Source organism: Neodiprion lecontei, chromosome 5 (assembly GCF_021901455.1).
Source record: "Neodiprion lecontei isolate iyNeoLeco1 chromosome 5, iyNeoLeco1.1, whole genome shotgun sequence".
Classification (NCBI taxonomy): domain Eukaryota; kingdom Metazoa; phylum Arthropoda; class Insecta; order Hymenoptera; family Diprionidae; genus Neodiprion; species Neodiprion lecontei.
The window spans coordinates 20446280-20468066 of NC_060264.1; the positions used below are offsets into that span (position 1 = coordinate 20446280).

Genomic DNA, 21787 nt, shown 5'->3' on the forward strand with positions numbered 1-21787 from the left:
TCGCTTTCACTTTGCGACAAGCCATATTATTCGCAAGACAATTCTATACATTCTTATTACGATAATTTATTTTTCTTGCATTTTTAGGAGATACTTACCATATAACTTGTGAATGTAAAAATTTTGTAGAATCTCTACGTGTGATCATATTGTAATACAGCTAATAAAAGAGAATTGATTTTTAACTGTACAACCTCTTTCAAACTTGTCCCATGCTTACTGTGCCTTGGATACGGCACTGGTGGCGATACACGTCTTCTTTGACGTTACATCGATCGTTCTCCGAGTATTGAAACGTTGGGTTTTCACTCTTTCGGTCCAGAACCGAATCAAAACTGAAGAAATATGTTCGAGCTAATGTCCCAGTAGCTAAATTCTGATGGTAGATGGGCCCAGTTGTCATGGTCGATTGGGAAAAAAAAAAATTATAATAATATCTCCTATGGTTCTATAGTTACCATTTCAGTAATGCAGCTATGATTATTATTCACATGGGCTTTTACTGTTATCCTATCTGATTTTAAACCCAGATCTTAGACAGATATTTCAATTCTGAAATATCCGAGTCTGCTGAGGCTCGAATTTGTTGTATCTTGATATATAATCACGAATGGAATTATTTTCCCATTTAGCATAACCAGATTTATATATATGTATATCTCGAGTAAAATGACTGTCATGAGACGAGAAATTAACTATGTGAAAGCTAATTAAATACAATATTTGTTATGACATTGATTGTTCCAAAAATATAACGGCCTTGGGTGATGCCTCACGGGAAAAAACCAACTTGGGTGTAAATTCCCATAAAAACTAAGTTGAGGGTGCAAATTTACAACCAAGTTGAGGGATTTTTTTCGTGAGCAATCAATTTGAATTGAAAATACAGATACAATATGGTGGAATGCCACGTGTCTTCAACATTTCAGGATATCAGTTGTCAGCCTTTATCTAAATAAAAGATCCAGAAGGTTCATTCCAATTCGATATTCGCACTATATTTTGATGTAATCAATTTGCACTCGGTAAGCATCGATTTACTTATCATTTTATTTCTGTAATTTGTAGTTAATCAATTTAACCTGAGAGAATTTGAACGTTAGCTATGTGGAAATTGAATTTGACGAAGTGAAATTTTCCCAACATTTTTCATTTTTTATTTTCTCACGTTAAAGTATTATACCCGCCGAAATTATTTCAATATCTTGACTGACCATGCGGTAAATAATTTTGAGATGTGTTCTTAATTTAGAAATACCAAAATCTCTTGAGCCGAACATTTTTGTTGCTTCTAACTTCGTGTAATCTACGCAACAAAAAAATAAAATTACATAGGAATGGTTTTTTTTTCAATAGTGCAACTGAGTAAGTAAAGTATATTCAGGTATCTGATATTTGTCGACAATGTGAATTTACATTTTCCAGCATATCTGTCACTTGTTTCAATGTTTGCTAGAAGTCTGCGAAAGTCATTTTTTGACAGCCTGACAAGTGATATTCGGTACCATGCCATGATAAAGATTTACATTGATCGTTATTTCTACACGAATGATTGACCTCATCGAAAATGTAAGACGTACGATTTATTTCTTCGGGTAGCTAAAAGAAAACTTTATTCGTACCACAAGAATAAGTTATTGTTGAATATGTGTTCAACTGCTATTTTTTTGTACATCTATCACACGTTTAGTTACATTTGACATCCATACATTGTAAAATAAATATAAGTCAGTTATATTTATCACTGTTATATTTACTTGGATTATGTTTGTACCCAATACGTGCATTCCACAAGCATATTTTTCTCACGAGTATCTGAATCCATGCAACGTGTAAATTGTCAAAATAACGAAAAAAATTTGACCCTAACAGAAAATAAGTATCTGTGTACCATTTATTACAAAATTTACAACACGGAGTATGAATTACATGAGATTGAATTCGGAAATGATCAAAATTCATCCAAATTTCGTAAAAGTTCTATTAAGTCATGCTTTGCTTTCACCATTTCCAAATTGGTAAATATATTTTTGGATTTTGAAATATCTTTGAGGAGACAAAAACAAAGTTTGACGAATTTAAGACGAACTATCCAAAAAAAAATTTCAGCTATGTGTTTAAAATACTATTTTGCGTTTGCGAGTCTTAATTGTAACAAATAAAATACAAAATTAATCAATGAGAAGGCCAAGAATTCTTGAAAATCATTCTTCACAATTCAGAATATATTTAGATATTGCGAGTAAAGTTTTCTAGGTCTAGCACTTCTATTTTTGAAAATTCGAACAATGTTTGGGAATTAGTATGTAAGTAAGCGCAAAAACACTTAGAATTTATAATAATGCCATACGATTGTAATATCTCATTACGTAGAAAGTAAAAAAAACTGAAAATCTTGTGGTATGAGGAGTGACATTTTTTAACCCAAGACAACTGGGCAAATGAAAAAATTCGGGTATCGTGATAAGTGATTGACAACAAAGCTGATCAAATACTTCTTATGCACAATGGAAGTTGCGGGTAAGCGTATTTTATAGGGCACAGTGTTTGACTTTGCAGTCTGTATTTGAAACTCGCAAACCTGGAATCTCGCATTTTATTTTTTTCTCTTATTTTTTTCTCCACAATACATGGGCTGTAACAGAATATAAGAGTTGAAGACCATCGCCGATCGGAATCAGTTCTGAAACCGAATCAGGAGACACATGACGAAACTCATCATACTTTTGGCAGTCTTGGCCATCGGCTCTCAGGCTCTGGCTAAGCCGCCACCGAGACACTTCGATAGAATTGACCCTTTCCGCAAGATAAGCGATCATGGCAATCGAACTACTGACGAGTAAGTAATATTCAATAAAATTCATGTCTGAAATGGCATACAGAACTTATAAAGTCGTCGGCATTACACGAACGTACGTAAGACTGACATTTATAATCGACATTCGATCAAAGTTCAAAGCAGCCCTTTCTTCCATCTCTGCTTCTTTAATCGAATCGCGCTTGGTACGTGTTAATATTCCTCCTTGCACGTCTGTCGCTCTATACTTTTATTGGAATCGTGTAAAAAGACTTTTACTTTATTCACGATCGATTCCTGGTAGTTATAATCTAACAAAAAGAGAAGTTTCTGTACTGAATAGACAGTTTTTTTCTTGGCATAAATACTGTGGAATCACGAGGAAATATTAACCTTATGAAAAACGTTCTGAGCAGTTTTTGAATCGTATCCGATAGCTTCAGATTGTGTTTCAACATTACTAAAAAAAAGAGTTCCCAATCTGTACATCATCGATTTTCTATATTTTTTGATAAGTGTAGTAAAGTTGTATTGTTTAACGCACCCGGAAAAAATTAATTTTTGTAAATTCCTCATTAAGAATGTATAAGTCTTTGATAAAACCGATTAGACGATATTTAATATCGACAGATGACGATGTTGCGCAATACGTAATTTCTCCCTTAAGGGTGGCATGTTTTGTTTTGTAGTTGTAAACTTTGGGGGTAAGTTTGACCATTCAACAGCCACATTGACTCGTGAGAAAATTCCTGTACAATATTCCTTGATGTACTACAAAATATAAATAACAAAAAGCAACAATGAGATACACCTCGGGTATATTCCCAGTGAGATTTTCGTCATAACGATGGCGGGAAGTATTAATTGACTAAAAAATTTCAGAAATGAGGCTTCTGGAGACGAAGACAAATTAGAACGACCTGGCATGCATGGTGATGAATTTAGCGATGATGGCGATGATGAGATTGCCTTAGTTATTGAAGGTAGGCCCAGAACTTTCACTTTGACAGCTGAAGAAATTTTTGACGAAAACACAGGATGACTTTCATCTATCATCGTGTTTCAACTGTACTTGAGTACAAGTTCGAACCTCATATCCTCATTTTCTTCTCATTCAATTCTTATATGTGTATATAATACTAAAGTAATGATATTAATATTACCTTTCATGCGTCTGAAATTGAGCGATGTGTAGAAGAGTGCACTGAGACTCTACATTACATTATCAATCAGACAGTATTGCCACCAATTTGGGATCTACCAAATCAATAATCAAATTATCGTTAACACAGTTGAATCTTTGCCACGACATCACAACCGTGGGTTTGGAAAAAGACATCATGCTTCGAATGGCACCGAATTCGATGCGCTCTCTGATTCCGCTGACAACAATAGGTCAACACCCATGCAGCTATGGAATGCTGAAGATTTTTCTGGAGAGCAAACTCTGATTGTGCATGCGATACGTAAGTTTAGGAATTTCACTCTAACGACAAAACGGAACTTTATGACATCTGAAAAATCTACGTAATGAAAGAATTGAACGATTATTACGATTGGAAGTACGCCAATATTAGAATGTATCATTCGCTGAACAACTGCAGTTTGAGAATTCTGTGGCATTATACCTGGTCTAAATATCGGGTGCTGTAACACTTTGAATTACAAGTCCATTTTCGAGTACTGCCAGAAAAATTTGTTCTGACTGAAATAAGATTTTTGAAATATCCCTGGGGAACATGTAATGAGAAAAACGATTCTGGGGTGTACATTGATTGTGAAAACAGACTTTTTACCACTCTCAACTGTGGTCATGTATTATTCAGTAATATAGAACGCTCAAGAAGCATGTCAGATGGAAAAACTTACCAAAACTAGTTCTGCGCTGAAGGAAATACTGAGTTAACTGAAGGAATTGCACATCGTAAGATTATGGTTAACGAGATTAACGTCTTTGCAGCGAAAGCATCGCCTCAAGAGGATGCCGGACTCAATCAGAGTGACGAATACGACATGACATTTGATTCCGAAGAAGAACCAACTATTCCGGAGACAGGCATGTATATAATCGAATTATTCGACGCGATTCGAAGGAACACGGAGTTCCATGACGAACAGAGTTCACACGCTCCAAGCGGGACAAACGGACATGAAACGACCAATTTTCATAATGCAAGACATGGGATTTCCCCAAACAAGTCGGCGACTCAAGATCAGGAACAAAGCAACGAAATCCGGAATGTTGGCACTGATTCGACCCTCAACGCGGATAATCAACAGGGTTATCACGATCAGAGTTCAGTATCCAGCGGATTTGCATCTGATTCATCCAAAAGTGCGGAAAATATAAGCTCGTCTTCCGAACAGGCCTCTCAGTCGACAAGTTCTGCGTCCGAAGCATCTTCTGAAGAAAGCGCCAGCTCGTCCACGTCGGATTACGCCACATCGGAAGACTCGTCCAGGATTGTTGCCGCGGATACGGATCGTACAGCAACCACGCTCGGAAGCAACGAAGTCCGAGGTGTAGGCACTGGTTCGACCCTCAACGCGGAAAATCAACAGGGTTATCACGATCAGAGTTCAGTATCCGGCGGATTTGCATCTGATTCATCCAAAAGTGCGGAAAATGAAAGCTCGTCTTCCGAACAGGCCTCTCAGTCGACAAGTTCTGCGTCCGAAGCATCTTCTGAAGAAAGCGCCAGCTCGTCCACGTCGGATTACGCCACATCGGAAGACTCGTCCAGGATGGTTGCCGCGGATACGGATCGTACAGCAACCACGCTCGGAAGCAACGAAGTCCGAGGTGTAGGCACTGGTTCGACCCTCAACGCGGAAAATCAACAGGGTTATCACGATCAGAGTTCAGTATCCGGCGGATTTGCATCTGATTCATCCAAAAGTGCGGAAAATGAAAGCTCGTCTTCCGAACAGGCCTCTCAGTCGACAAGTTCTGCGTCCGAAGCATCTTCTGAAGAAAGCGCCAGCTCGTCCACGTCGGATTACGCCACATCGGAAGACTCATCCAGGATGGTTGCCGCGGATACGGATCGTACAGCAACCACGCTCGGAAGCAACGAAGTCCGAGGTGTAGGCACTGGTTCGACCCTCAACGCGGAAAATCAACAGGGTTATCACGATCAGAGTTCAGTATCCGGCGGATTTGCATCTGATTCATCCAAAAGTGCGGAAAATGAAAGCTCGTCTTCCGAACAGGCCTCTCAGTCGACAAGTTCTGCGTCCGAAGCATCTTCTGAAGAAAGCGCCAGCTCGTCCACGTCGGATTACGCCACATCGGAAGACTCATCCAGGATGGTTGCCGCGGATACGGATCGTACAGCAACCACGTTCGGAAGCAACGAAGTCCCAGGTGTAGGCACTGGTTCAACCCTCAACGCGGATAATCAACAGGGTTATCACGATCAGAGTTCAGTATCCGGCGGATTTGCATCTGATTCATCCAAAAGTGCGGAAAATGAAAGCTCGTCTTCCGAACAAGCCTCTCAGTCGACAAGTTCTGCGTCCGAAGCATCTTCTGAAGAAAGCGCCAGCTCGTCCACGTCGGATTACGCCACATCGGAAGACTCGTCCAGGATGGTTGCCGCGGATACGGATCGTACAGCAACCGCGCTCGGAAGCAACGAAGTCCGAGGTGTAGGCACTGGTTCGACCCTCAACGCGGAAAATCAACAGGGTTATCACGATCAGAGTTCAGTATCCGGCGGATTTGCATCTGATTCATCCAAAAGTGCGGAAAATGAAAGCTCGTCTTCCGAACAGGCCTCTCAGTCGACAAGTTCTTCGTCCGAAGCATCTTCTGAAGAAAGCGCCAGCTCGTCCACGTCGGATTACGCCACATCGGAAGACTCGTCCAGGATGGTTGCCGCGGATACGGATCGTACAGCAACCACGCTCGGAAGCAACGGAGTCCGAGGTGTAGGCACTGGTTCGACCCTCAACGCGGATAATCAACAGGGTTATCACGATCAAAGTTCAGTATCCGGCGGATTTGCATCTGATTCATCCAAAAGTGCGGAAAATGAAAGCTCGTCTTCCGAACAGGCCTCTCAGTCGACAAGTTCTTCGTCCGAAGCATCTTCTGAAGGAAGAGCCAGCTCGTCCACGTCGGATTACGCCACATCGGAAGACTCGTCCAGGATGGTTGCCGCGGATACGGATCGTACAGCAACCACGCTCGGAAGCAACGAAGTCCGAGGTGTAGGCACTGGTTCGACCCTCAACGCGGAAAATCAACAGGGTTATCACGATCAGAGTTCAGTATCCGGCGGATTTGCATCTGATTCATCCAAAAGTGCGGAAAATGAAAGCTCGTCTTCCGAACAGGCCTCTCAGTCGACAAGTTCTGCGTCCGAAGCATCTTCTGAAGAAAGCGCCAGCTCGTCCACGTCGGATTACGCCACATCGGAAGACTCGTCCAGGATGGTTGCCGCGGATACGGATCGTACAGCAACCACGCTCGGAAGCAACGAAGTCCGAGGTGTAGGCACTGGTTCGACCCTCAACGCGGAAAATCAACAGGGTTATCACGATCAGAGTTCAGTATCCGGCGGATTTGCATCTGATTCATCCAAAAGTGCGGAAAATGAAAGCTCGTCTTCCGAACAGGCCTCTCAGTCGACAAGTTCTGCGTCCGAAGCATCTTCTGAAGAAAGCGCCAGCTCGTCCACGTCGGATTACGCCACATCGGAAGACTCGTCCAGGATGGTTGCCGCGGATACGGATCGTACAGCAGCCACGCTCGGAAGCAACGGAGTCCGAGGTGTAGGCACTGGTTCGACCCTCAACGCGGATAATCAACAGGGTTATCACGATCAAAGTTCAGTATCCGGCGGATTTGCATCTGATTCATCCAAAAGTGCGGAAAATGAAAGCTCGTCTTCCGAACAGGCCTCTCAGTCGACAAGTTCTTCGTCCGAAGCATCTTCTGAAGAAAGAGCCAGCTCGTCCACGTCGGATTACGCCACATCGGAAGACTCGTCCAGGATGGTTGCCGCGGATACGGATCGTACAGCAACCACGCTCGGAAGCAACGAAGTCCGAGGTGTAGGCACTGGTTCGACCCTCAACGCGGAAAATCAACAGGGTTATCACGATCAGAGTTCAGTATCCGGCGGATTTGCATCTGATTCATCCAAAAGTGCGGAAAATGAAAGCTCGTCTTCCGAACAGGCCTCTCAGTCGACAAGTTCTGCGTCCGAAGCATCTTCTGAAGAAAGCGCCAGCTCGTCCACGTCGGATTACGCCACATCGGAAGACTCGTCCAGGATGGTTGCCGCGGATACGGATCGTACAGCAACCACGCTCGGAAGCAACGGAGTCCGAGGTGTAGGCACTGGTTCGACCCTCAACGCGGATAATCAACAGGGTTATCACGATCAAAGTTCAGTATCCGGCGGATTTGCATCTGATTCATCCAAAAGTGCGGAAAATGAAAGCTCGTCTTCCGAACAGGCCTCTCAGTCGACAAGTTCTTCGTCCGAAGCATCTTCTGAAGAAGGAGCCAGCTCGTCCACGTCGGATTACGCCACATCGGAAGACTCGTCCAGGATGGTTGCCGCGGATACGGATCGTACAGCAACCACGCTCGGAAGCAACGAAGTCCGAGGTGTAGGCACTGGTTCGACCCTCAACGCGGAAAATCAACAGGGTTATCACGATCAGAGTTCAGTATCCGGCGGATTTGCATCTGATTCATCCAAAAGTGCGGAAAATGAAAGCTCGTCTTCCGAACAGGCCTCTCAGTCGACAAGTTCTGCGTCCGAAGTATCTTCTGAAGAAAGCGCCAGCTCGTCCACGTCGGATTACGCCACATCGGAAGACTCGTCCAGGATGGTTGCCGCGGATACGGATCGTACAGCAACCACGCTCGGAAGCAACGGAGTCCGAGGTGTAGGCACTGGTTCGACCCTCAACGCGGATAATCAACAGGGTTATCACGATCAAAGTTCAGTATCCGGCGGATTTGCATCTGATTCATCCAAAAGTGCGGAAAATGAAAGCTCGTCTTCCGAACAGGCCTCTCAGTCGACAAGTTCTTCGTCCGAAGCATCTTCTGAAGGAAGAGCCAGCTCGTCCACGTCGGATTACGCCACATCGGAAGACTCGTCCAGGATGGTTGCCGCGGATACGGATCGTACAGCAACCACGCTCGGAAGCAACGAAGTCCGAGGTGTAGGCACTGGTTCGACCCTCAACGCGGAAAATCAACAGGGTTATCACGATCAGAGTTCAGTATCCGGCGGATTTGCATCTGATTCATCCAAAAGTGCGGAAAATGAAAGCTCGTCTTCCGAACAGGCCTCTCAGTCGACAAGTTCTGCGTCCGAAGCATCTTCTGAAGAAAGCGCCAGCTCGTCCACGTCGGATTACGCCACATCGGAAGACTCGTCCAGGATGGTTGCCGCGGATACGGATCGTACAGCAACCACGCTCGGAAGCAACGGAGTCCGAGGTGTAGGCACTGGTTCGACCCTCAACGCGGATAATCAACAGGGTTATCACGATCAAAGTTCAGTATCCGGCGGATTTGCATCTGATTCATCCAAAAGTGCGGAAAATGAAAGCTCGTCTTCCGAACAGGCCTCTCAGTCGACAAGTTCTGCGTCCGAAGTATCTTCTGAAGAAAGCGCCAGCTCGTCCACGTCGGATTACGCCACATCGGAAGACTCGTCCAGGATGGTTGCCGCGGATACGGATCGTACAGCAACCACGCTCGGAAGCAACGGAGTCCGAGGTGTAGGCACTGGTTCGACCCTCAACGCGGATAATCAACAGGGTTATCACGATCAAAGTTCAGTATCCGGCGGATTTGCATCTGATTCATCCAAAAGTGCGGAAAATGAAAGCTCGTCTTCCGAACAGGCCTCTCAGTCGACAAGTTCTTCGTCCGAAGCATCTTCTGAAGGAAGAGCCAGCTCGTCCACGTCGGATTACGCCACATCGGAAGACTCGTCCAGGATGGTTGCCGCGGATACGGATCGTACAGCAACCACGCTCGGAAGCAACGAAGTCCGAGGTGTAGGCACTGGTTCGACCCTCAACGCGGAAAATCAACAGGGTTATCACGATCAGAGTTCAGTATCCGGCGGATTTGCATCTGATTCATCCAAAAGTGCGGAAAATGAAAGCTCGTCTTCCGAACAGGCCTCTCAGTCGACAAGTTCTGCGTCCGAAGCATCTTCTGAAGAAAGCGCCAGCTCGTCCACGTCGGATTACGCCACATCGGAAGACTCGTCCAGGATGGTTGCCGCGGATACGGATCGTACAGCAACCACGCTCGGAAGCAACGGAGTCCGAGGTGTAGGCACTGGTTCGACCCTCAACGCGGATAATCAACAGGGTTATCACGATCAAAGTTCAGTATCCGGCGGATTTGCATCTGATTCATCCAAAAGTGCGGAAAATGAAAGCTCGTCTTCCGAACAGGCCTCTCAGTCGACAAGTTCTTCGTCCGAAGCATCTTCTGAAGAAAGAGCCAGCTCGTCCACGTCGGATTACGCCACATCGGAAGACTCGTCCAGGATGGTTGCCGCGGATACGGATCGTACAGCAACCACGCTCGGAAGCAACGAAGTCCGAGGTGTAGGCACTGGTTCGACCCTCAACGCGGAAAATCAACAGGGTTATCACGATCAGAGTTCAGTATCCGGCGGATTTGCATCTGATTCATCCAAAAGTGCGGAAAATGAAAGCTCGTCTTCCGAACAGGCCTCTCAGTCGACAAGTTCTGCGTCCGAAGCATCTTCTGAAGAAAGCGCCAGCTCGTCCACGTCGGATTACGCCACATCGGAAGACTCGTCCAGGATGGTTGCCGCGGATACGGATCGTACAGCAACCACGCTCGGAAGCAACGGAGTCCGAGGTGTAGGCACTGGTTCGACCCTCAACGCGGATAATCAACAGGGTTATCACGATCAAAGTTCAGTATCCGGCGGATTTGCATCTGATTCATCCAAAAGTGCGGAAAATGAAAGCTCGTCTTCCGAACAGGCCTCTCAGTCGACAAGTTCTTCGTCCGAAGCATCTTCTGAAGAAGGAGCCAGCTCGTCCACGTCGGATTACGCCACATCGGAAGACTCGTCCAGGATGGTTGCCGCGGATACGGATCGTACAGCAACCACGCTCGGAAGCAACGAAGTCCGAGGTGTAGGCACTGGTTCGACCCTCAACGCGGAAAATCAACAGGGTTATCACGATCAGAGTTCAGTATCCGGCGGATTTGCATCTGATTCATCCAAAAGTGCGGAAAATGAAAGCTCGTCTTCCGAACAGGCCTCTCAGTCGACAAGTTCTGCGTCCGAAGTATCTTCTGAAGAAAGCGCCAGCTCGTCCACGTCGGATTACGCCACATCGGAAGACTCGTCCAGGATGGTTGCCGCGGATACGGATCGTACAGCAACCACGCTCGGAAGCAACGGAGTCCGAGGTGTAGGCACTGGTTCGACCCTCAACGCGGATAATCAACAGGGTTATCACGATCAAAGTTCAGTATCCGGCGGATTTGCATCTGATTCATCCAAAAGTGCGGAAAATGAAAGCTCGTCTTCCGAACAGGCCTCTCAGTCGACAAGTTCTTCGTCCGAAGCATCTTCTGAAGGAAGAGCCAGCTCGTCCACGTCGGATTACGCCACATCGGAAGACTCGTCCAGGATGGTTGCCGCGGATACGGATCGTACAGCAACCACGCTCGGAAGCAACGAAGTCCGAGGTGTAGGCACTGGTTCGACCCTCAACGCGGAAAATCAACAGGGTTATCACGATCAGAGTTCAGTATCCGGCGGATTTGCATCTGATTCATCCAAAAGTGCGGAAAATGAAAGCTCGTCTTCCGAACAGGCCTCTCAGTCGACAAGTTCTGCGTCCGAAGCATCTTCTGAAGAAAGCGCCAGCTCGTCCACGTCGGATTACGCCACATCGGAAGACTCGTCCAGGATGGTTGCCGCGGATACGGATCGTACAGCAACCACGCTCGGAAGCAACGGAGTCCGAGGTGTAGGCACTGGTTCGACCCTCAACGCGGATAATCAACAGGGTTATCACGATCAGAGTTCAGTATCCGGCGGATTTGCATCTGATTCATCCAAAAGTGCGGAAAATGAAAGCTCGTCTTCCGAACAGGCCTCTCAGTCGACAAGTTCTGCGTCCGAAGTATCTTCTGAAGAAAGCGCCAGCTCGTCCACGTCGGATTACGCCACATCGGAAGACTCGTCCAGGATGGTTGCCGCGGATACGGATCGTACAGCAACCACGCTCGGAAGCAACGGAGTCCGAGGTGTAGGCACTGGTTCGACCCTCAACGCGGATAATCAACAGGGTTATCACGATCAAAGTTCAGTATCCGGCGGATTTGCATCTGATTCATCCAAAAGTGCGGAAAATGAAAGCTCGTCTTCCGAACAGGCCTCTCAGTCGACAAGTTCTTCGTCCGAAGCATCTTCTGAAGGAAGAGCCAGCTCGTCCACGTCGGATTACGCCACATCGGAAGACTCGTCCAGGATGGTTGCCGCGGATACGGATCGTACAGCAACCACGCTCGGAAGCAACGAAGTCCGAGGTGTAGGCACTGGTTCGACCCTCAACGCGGAAAATCAACAGGGTTATCACGATCAGAGTTCAGTATCCGGCGGATTTGCATCTGATTCATCCAAAAGTGCGGAAAATGAAAGCTCGTCTTCCGAACAGGCCTCTCAGTCGACAAGTTCTGCGTCCGAAGCATCTTCTGAAGAAAGCGCCAGCTCGTCCACGTCGGATTACGCCACATCGGAAGACTCGTCCAGGATGGTTGCCGCGGATACGGATCGTACAGCAACCACGCTCGGAAGCAACGGAGTCCGAGGTGTAGGCACTGGTTCGACCCTCAACGCGGATAATCAACAGGGTTATCACGATCAAAGTTCAGTATCCGGCGGATTTGCATCTGATTCATCCAAAAGTGCGGAAAATGAAAGCTCGTCTTCCGAACAGGCCTCTCAGTCGACAAGTTCTTCGTCCGAAGCATCTTCTGAAGAAAGAGCCAGCTCGTCCACGTCGGATTACGCCACATCGGAAGACTCGTCCAGGATGGTTGCCGCGGATACGGATCGTACAGCAACCACGCTCGGAAGCAACGAAGTCCGAGGTGTAGGCACTGGTTCGACCCTCAACGCGGAAAATCAACAGGGTTATCACGATCAGAGTTCAGTATCCGGCGGATTTGCATCTGATTCATCCAAAAGTGCGGAAAATGAAAGCTCGTCTTCCGAACAGGCCTCTCAGTCGACAAGTTCTGCGTCCGAAGCATCTTCTGAAGAAAGCGCCAGCTCGTCCACGTCGGATTACGCCACATCGGGAGACTTGTCCAGGATGGTTGCCGCGGATACGGATCGTACAGCAACCACGCTCGGAAGCAACGGAGTCCGAGGTGTAGGCACTGGTTCGACCCTCAACGCGGATAATCAACAGGGTTATCACGATCAAAGTTCAGTATCCGGCGGATTTGCATCTGATTCATCCAAAAGTGCGGAAAATGAAAGCTCGTCTTCCGAACAGGCCTCTCAGTCGACAAGTTCTTCGTCCGAAGCATCTTCTGAAGAAAGAGCCAGCTCGTCCACGTCGGATTACACCACATCGGAAGACTCGTCCAGGATGGTTGCCGCGGATACGGATCGTACAGCAACCACGCTCGGAAGCAACGAAGTCCGAGGTGTAGGCACTGGTTCGACCCTCAACGCGGAAAATCAACAGGGTTATCACGATCAGAGTTCAGTATCCGGCGGATTTGCATCTGATTCATCCAAAAGTGCGGAAAATGAAAGCTCGTCTTCCGAACAGGCCTCTCAGTCGACAAGTTCTGCGTCCGAAGCATCTTCTGAAGAAAGCGCCAGCTCGTCCACGTCGGATTACGCCACATCGGGAGACTTGTCCAGGATGGTTGCCGCGGATACGGATCGTACAGCAACCACGCTCGGAAGCAACGGAGTCCGAGGTGTAGGCACTGGTTCGACCCTCAACGCGGATAATCAACAGGGTTATCACGATCAAAGTTCAGTATCCGGCGGATTTGCATCTGATTCATCCAAAAGTGCGGAAAATGAAAGCTCGTCTTCCGAACAGGCCTCTCAGTCGACAAGTTCTTCGTCCGAAGCATCTTCTGAAGAAAGAGCCAGCTCGTCCACGTCGGATTACACCACATCGGAAGACTCGTCCAGGATGGTTGCCGCGGATACGGATCGTACAGCAACCACGCTCGGAAGCAACGAAGTCCGAGGTGTAGGCACTGGTTCGACCCTCAACGCGGAAAATCAACAGGGTTATCACGATCAGAGTTCAGTATCCGGCGGATTTGCATCTGATTCATCCAAAAGTGCGGAAAATGAAAGCTCGTCTTCCGAACAGGCCTCTCAGTCGACAAGTTCTGCATCCGAAGCATCTTCTGAAGAAAGAGCTAGCTCGTCCTCGTCGGATCAGGCCACCTCCGACAAGTCATCCAGATCCGTCACTGTGATTAAGGGACACACACGCGACTCGATTGGAAGTGACAAAAATAGAGTCTTACAAGTCCGTTCAACTGGCACTAGTAACAATTTGGATGTTCTTGATTCAAATTCCTCTGGATCGACAGAATCCACGTCTGTTTTCGCGTCTCTTGCCCAAGAACAACCTTCTGCTTATTCTGTTTCTTCCGCTTCTACAGATTGCTACAACCGATGTTTCCAGCAGTGTTCAGTTTTTTCAACCGTGTAGTTCATTTCGTGATTGTCACTTAACCACGGAGCATTCAACGTTGCTCCTGAAGTGAATTTCACTCTCCAGTAATAGAATCCTTCTTCCGTTATTACTATACTGAACTCTTGTAGCACCACTGGCGAAATGCGCAACTATCATTCGACCTGTCTGTCCCATCATCGGGTTAGTGTACGGAAAATTTTACAAAAAAATTGGTAATCATTGAGTACACCATTCACTGTTACCTTCCACGCTGAGATTTATGATGGACTACGAGTCAGCCCAGATCTATCCCTTTCAAACTTTGGATTCACGACTGACCTGCTTAATGTCGACGTCACGACAAATTCCAAACATAGAATATACACGATATCGTCCTGCTCCGTTCTACATCACAGACTAAACCAAACTGTTCAAACATTCAAATCCTCGAACTCCTGTTTAAATTTGTTTGACCATCCTAGGTCACTCTACCGACAAATTGTGCACCATATACTGTGTATTGCAAACGAACCAGGCTTCTGCCTCACGTTTGGCATTCCTATATCGAATATCGCGGCATCGGCTGAAAATATAAGTTTTACTTCCGCCTGCAATCGATCGACTCTATACCTTTCTGGTAATACGTCAATTACGACTCGACTTTACGCTCTTCGGGAATTAACTTTGCTGTTTTAAATCCATGTATAACGAGTTTCAAATCGATCATAAGTATGTGATCAATTTGGATGCCAGTGCAAGTCAAATGACGAACCGCACAACAGTTCAGCAAGAGCACATTCTGACCCAAAGAGTCGACTGTGAATATTAATACGATCGTCTTTAGGTGCGCCGCTATGTAACGAATGTTACAGAAATGTAGTAAGAAATAAATGTCTATAGCTTACACATGAATTTTCTTGAAATGTACAACTATCTGTTACATTTTTATTCTTGAAGTAATGCAAATCCATTTTATCACTATTTGGATTACGAGTTTCTCTGTTTCAATCTATACTTGAATTCTATTCTATATGCTGCGTCTATTTTTCTTCTTGTATTCTTGTCTGTTGTATTGTATTTCATATAATATGTATAATTTTTGGACCACATTGTCTGTCCGAAAAAATAAAACACAGAAACGGTTGTTAATGATAAATCCCAAGGTTTTATGGGATTATCGTACTTTGACGAGAAGTTTTCAGTGTCAATCGAAACTTGTCTGCATTATTTCGATTTCCTATCTGCGCCGTAGAAGCCAAGCTTTTCAGTTACTCGTTCATTTCACTGAGTATAAACATTATCTAAATTGCTGGAACTGAAATTCGACCAGTCGCACGATTTTCGAGAAAAGAGAAGAAAGTTGAGATGCAATGGAACCCCTATGGAAAGCGGTTGCAAATACAGGAAGTGAATCATCAAAGTACTGAACATAAAGCGTAAGAAAAGAAAAATGAAAGAGAATGAAAATATGTAGCATGCAATGTACCAGCAGAAACGAGAAGTTACTCTTATTATACGTATATATAGGTTACATGGGTCCGCATTTCAGCGCTGGCGCGGGCAATCACGGGTCCTTTATCCTTGCGGTGACGGGCCTGCAACTTTTCAGGCATTGCCCTATCCAAAAATCCTCACCGCTTGTCCAGCGGCTGCTCTCAACGTGTTGCTCTACCGCGGAATGTTTCTTTTTCCTTGTTCTTCTCTCCTTTCACTCCTGATTATTTCATTCTGCTTTTTCTTTTCGCCCTCTTTCGCCATCTCTCTTTGTGAACTCAACTCAAAAGTTAAGCTGACCGGTTTAGTGCTTGAAAATCTCCGGTTTAAGGTTAATGTAATGTTTTTCACACTCTCCGCATACTGAGCTTTATTTCAAAGGTCGAAACAAAAAAATAAAAACTTCAGAAAGACAATAAAACTGATAACAATATACTGATATACTTTAATTGTTGAGGGTGAATCATCGTTAGAATAATTTGTGAGCTCTGAAAATTTTTCCTCTGATCTCTTCCCGTTCGCTTCTTATTTTGTTCACCTTATTTAGACTTCTTACTCCCTCTGCCGTTTTTACAACGCTGACTCACCTGTTGAGGCAGAGTTAAATGATTTAACCCTCAAAAATATAAGTTGAGGGTACTGTGATTTTTTTTGAATTACCCTATCGTGAGCTTCTATTCAAATTTCGGAAGAATTTTCTTTTCAATTCTCTCAAGTAGGAATGAAATGGCAACACAACACTTGATAATTTTAACCATCGTAGGTGAAGTATCATTGCTGAGATTTCAGGTATTGAAAATTTCGGAAATCAATTAGTTTAGCATCATGAGGCTTACGCCAAATGGTCTGTGAAGATATATTATATGCATTACGTGGCTTTCAGACCACTTTATTGATAATTTTATGACCAGGGTCATGAATCGACTCAGTGGCGCCGAGTGAGTGGAAATAAGGTACTTAAGAATGCGGGTAAGTGAGCGTTAAATATAAAATCCGAGATAACTTCACATAAATATAAATATTATCGCAGCAAAACGTGTGTAAGAGATGTTTATTGTTGCACGGTGAATTCAGCCTGACCTGAAAAATGTTATCCAGAAACTATCTAAAAAGATTTTTCTTACACACCCGGGAAACAGGAAGACTAGGGGAGGAAAAAAGGAAGAAGAGGGTGAAAAGTCTGAATCAATTATGGGAGACAACAAATCACTATCTCTTAATATATATCACGTGTAACGTATGCGTATATACACACATTCATATGTATGTGGACTGTAAGAGAAATTGTCTATGAGCAGAATAAAAATTTTTTCGTAATTTTTGGTTTCTCGTTGTTTGGAATGATAGTTTGCTTTATTCACTGATCTAAAAAAATCTGGATTCAATTATTTTCTTTATTTATTTAATTTTTTATTTTTTTCTACTGTTTTCCATTTTTGTTCTGCTCTTTACTAACGTTCACACTAGAACTCCCTGTTACCTCAGGGATCTCTTCACCAAACGCGACCCTGCTGCTTCAGGCTCTGACAGGCTGGTGAGGATATTTTCTCATCCCTCACTTCGTCACGGAGTCTTAAAAGAAATGTTTTTCGGTAGCTGGATTGTATTTTTGGCACTCGCTCTCCTCCAGCCTGAAAGTAATCTCTTCCTGCTCTGACTTCGAAAATGCCTCACGGTGTCACCTCTTGGAGAGTAGCTAGATCGCGATCGGCTTAATGTGACCGTAGTCTAAGCTTCATATTTATTTTATAACCATTATTCTGAGTTGTCTAAATTTGTCTATTAGGTCGTTCCTCTTTAGCACTATGTCACTCGGAACCCTATACTTGCTCAGGTAGTCTATAAAGTAGCCCTAAGAACTCTCTGTATTTTTCTTGTATCCATCGTCCAACATTGTTATGGACATAATAAATCTATATTCTATTCTATTCTATTCTTACTGGATTCGACGGATGACCGTGGGCATGAATTGCAACGCAAAAAAAGACAGTGATGAAGAAAGTCCCGTTTATTTTCACACATGATGAAGAACGTTTAAAAGATTGATACACTTGAGTTAACATTGTGGGACGCCTCATTTACTTGATGCTATTCCACCGGGTGCCTTCAGATTTGCCGTCCCATTGAGGGAAAATTCTGGTGAAATTTTTGCCAAAAAATACTTTTTTAATACCGAACTGCTTAAAAAACAGTCATGCGAGAAAATCATTCCGCCAATTTTTAGATTACGGCAGTATAGGCTTCGGAGAAAAATTTCGATCTCCTGCGATCAAATGTTTTTTCTTAATATCACCAACAAAAATGCCTTTCGCATTTTTAGAAATCTAGATGATGTGTTCGATCATGGGAAACGTTAATAATACGGGACAAATTTTTCCACCTGCCGGTTTGGCCAGCCTAGCTACCCGTAATCCAGAAATGGCAAAAGGTGCATTGTTCAGCAAGGACTGAATTGCAGTAATATTAAGGAAAATCACATTTCTCTGCCTGGCTCTCCTCTCATTAAGCTCAGAAAGAATGAATTTCTCAAGGAAGACAACTGCCATCTCCTCTTTCCTAGAGCAACCACTACGACGTTAACAATATTGTTAACACGTACACTTACGTCTTCGATCGGCTTAGACAAGCTATCATAGAGATCGTCCATTTTACCCTCTAATCGGGTGGCGTACTCATCAAGTTGCATTTTAATTTTTTCCCACATACGGCTAAAAACATCATCGCCAATCTTATCACTATCCTCCTGAGTATTTGGCCGCTTTATCCAGGCCGTTAATATGTAGAGCGCTTAGTCGGACAGCAGCCGTATTTAACTTCTCCGGCTCTATCACCTATATTACAGATAGAAGCGCGAAAACAACGCACCAAAATAATAGCAAGGTAGTTATTACTCTCCGTAAATAACAGGTGTTGCCGAATTCCAGTTCAAGGTAAAGTCGCACTGCACAAATCTTCACTACAGAGTGCGCTAGGTACAACAAAACCGCAATTTAACCGTCAAATGAAAAGCAAGAGCATACTCCACAAATGTATATTATAACGGTCAACTGACCGGTTAACCAGCGCAGTCAGCGACACGTCCGTGATCGAAGATACCCGACGATTGACGGACGCTCCCGAGACCATCGACAACAAGTACGGCGGTCTAGATGACAAAGACAGCGAAGTGCGAGGACGAACTCAGCCGAAGGTGGTCACGAAAACGACCGACTGACCGACCGAAGTTATACGTGACGTGGCGTTGCAACTGACTACTAGCGATTTCAGCATAAATACGTGAAGGAAAGCGCTCCATGACTCTAACCTTTCGATTCATGGATTTGAAATGTTTTAAGCCCTCGCTATTTAAAATCATAGGTACATCAGAGTAGAATATCTTTAATACTCTCGATTCCGAACTTTGGATAATTTAAAGAGCAAGTGTTCAAATTAACTTCGATAATTATTCGCATTTGAAATATTGAAAATTTAGTATCAGAACCGACCAGTTCTGTTATTTCGATTTTATTTTTCATCGATTTTATATCGAAATTATTGATTTATTTTTGTGTTGTGATTTTGTAACGGATTTTCTATCTCAGTAAAACTAAGTTTTATTGCAATCTGTTTTTGCTTGTTCGGCAACGTATTATTGTTCCATATTTCGATCAGGATAACAGACGGTAACAGTGAACCGTGCAAAGTGGAACGGCACTGTTAATTCGCCTTACTCTGAGGGGGAAGGCGGCAATAGTGTAAAAACCCGAGTCCGTGTTTAGCGATAGGAGGGAGCACTGGATTAAAAACCCTGTGTTTTCGAAAAAGGGAATACTGGCTTAAAAAACTCTTATCTCTAAAAGGGCAGCTCTAGCTAACCACCCGACTCTGTAAAACGAAACAGTTAGATGGAACAGGGAGTTTTCGGATCGGCAAACCCAATCCTTATTTTTCCACACGTAAGAGGGGTCCATTTATTTTATTACTATCGTCTCTTATCATACAAGCAAATAAGCTTCAAAAACCCCGCACAAGTTACAATTTATCAGCGAGAAATAAATGTCTACAGAGGAATGGGATCCCCCGTTTAAGTCAATAGACTACAAAATTTCAGACATGCACGCCAATCGTGATGTTTCAATATATATGATTAGTGTTGTAGTGGTTCAAACAGTATATTTGTAATAGTAAAATTAATTAGTTTTCAAGAAGTTCGTGGTAATTTCATACTGCAAGACTAAATTTTTGTTCTAATGGCATCAATTTATGCTATAGCATGTTACGTCCCAGCCGATAATTATGGCGTTACCCTCTGTGCATCGTAAACTTACCAAGAGAGCTTCACATGCTTACACCGGAGCTTTGAGATCCATATCAATCTATACACAGTTATCATCTCAGTATGCAATGATCTTGCAGCGACAATCTGCATACAACATATGATCCGTTTTTTCGGATGCGAGCTTAGATTTGTTTAATGATATGCAGCATATATAATTTTCACATTTATCTTTGTATCTTTAATTTCTACCGACGTATAGACCTGATGGTCTACAATCGAAACTCAGATAACTCAGGTTTACAAACCTCGCTTACCAAACTCGAAGAACCTGAGAAGAAAAAGAATGGCCACTTCACAAAGTCACGTTCCCCGAACTCAGAAACGTATTCTTACAACCAAGTATCTCGTAAGCTCTGCGCGGATTGGCCTCTTCAAGACCAATCGACTTGTACCAACATAGCCTAAGACTAGTCAGGACTCTTTTCAAAACTCCCACTATTGAAAATCCTTTTCAAACCAAACTGTTGCAAGGAACAGAATCATTTTAGGCACCAGACAAAACAGAGTGAATTAAACTCAGAACCTAGAATCGCGTTTCGCGCACGCTTAATATGCGATCTCTTTTTGTGCAAATTTTCTACTTCAATCGCTGCTGACAAAAAACGACAAGAATAAATTGGTACAGAGTAAAAAATTCCTGCAGGAGGATGAAGGTGTTTCGAATTTGTCACCTGCTGCACTTATCTGTAAACAATTGAGTGCTGACAACGCCGAAATAAAACTCGACACGCACGAATACAATATTGTGTATATGGATAATGAACAAAATTTACACTCTGGTTAGGAGGCATAGAGCCTTGAAGACTAAAAAAATTTACTTAGTTGTTACAGTGTTTGGAAAAAAATGTTTGATGGATATCGATTTCAGTGAAGTTGTGCAGCAGCGAAGCTTTCGTACTACTGTTTCCTCCCGACTTCTGTATAAGAAATGTCGGTTACCTGAGCTTTTTCAGAAATTGGCTGGCATATTTAAACCCATATGATTATTGGCACGGCATTCAAAGAATTTGAAAAAACAGTATCAACAACTTTCATAAGCCGCGATATGCGATCCTGCCTCTGATTTTTTAAAAAAAGCTCGCAGTTTAGCTGAGCTTTCTACGCCGCGTCGAAACAGTATGTTTTCGTTTTCTTGTATACATTTTTTCCTCCTAATATTCTTCTCGCCTTTACTCGTTGTTGCAAAATCGATCCTAGGAAACTACAAGCCTCCGTTTCCGCAACGGCACCAGCTGGCCAGCTTAAAGCTATAACATCGCCGAGCTGTATAAACGCGATGCTAGTGGCGGGTTATAATTTATTTTAATAGCACCTCTCGCCCGCCCATTTCCTGAGCAATGCGCGTGTTGTTACACATTAATAAACGCCACAGCCGTAATATCCAGCTATATCAACCGTTTACCCGCATATGTATAAGCGATTGAGTTCGCGAAGATAGTACATACCTTCATACATTTACAAATATATATATATAT

At 44.1% G+C, this 21787-nt stretch overlaps 2 protein-coding genes across 3 annotated transcripts in view; one reads left to right on the forward strand and one right to left on the reverse strand.

Annotated features, from left to right (window-relative positions):
• LOC107226398 (alpha-1D adrenergic receptor) overlaps nucleotides 1–21787 on the reverse strand; it is a 145467-nt gene that overhangs the window by 71436 nt on the left and 52244 nt on the right. The gene's annotated exons all lie outside the window — the stretch shown is intronic.
• On the forward strand, nucleotides 2688–15714 carry LOC124294812 (streptococcal hemagglutinin-like). The gene is made up of 4 exons (XM_046742100.1): nucleotides 2688–2839; nucleotides 3680–3780; nucleotides 4090–4263; nucleotides 4758–15714. The coding sequence occupies exons 1-4, from the start codon at nucleotides 2706–2708 to the stop codon at nucleotides 14534–14536; spliced, it is 10188 nt and encodes a 3395-aa protein (XP_046598056.1). The 5' UTR covers nucleotides 2688–2705; the 3' UTR covers nucleotides 14537–15714.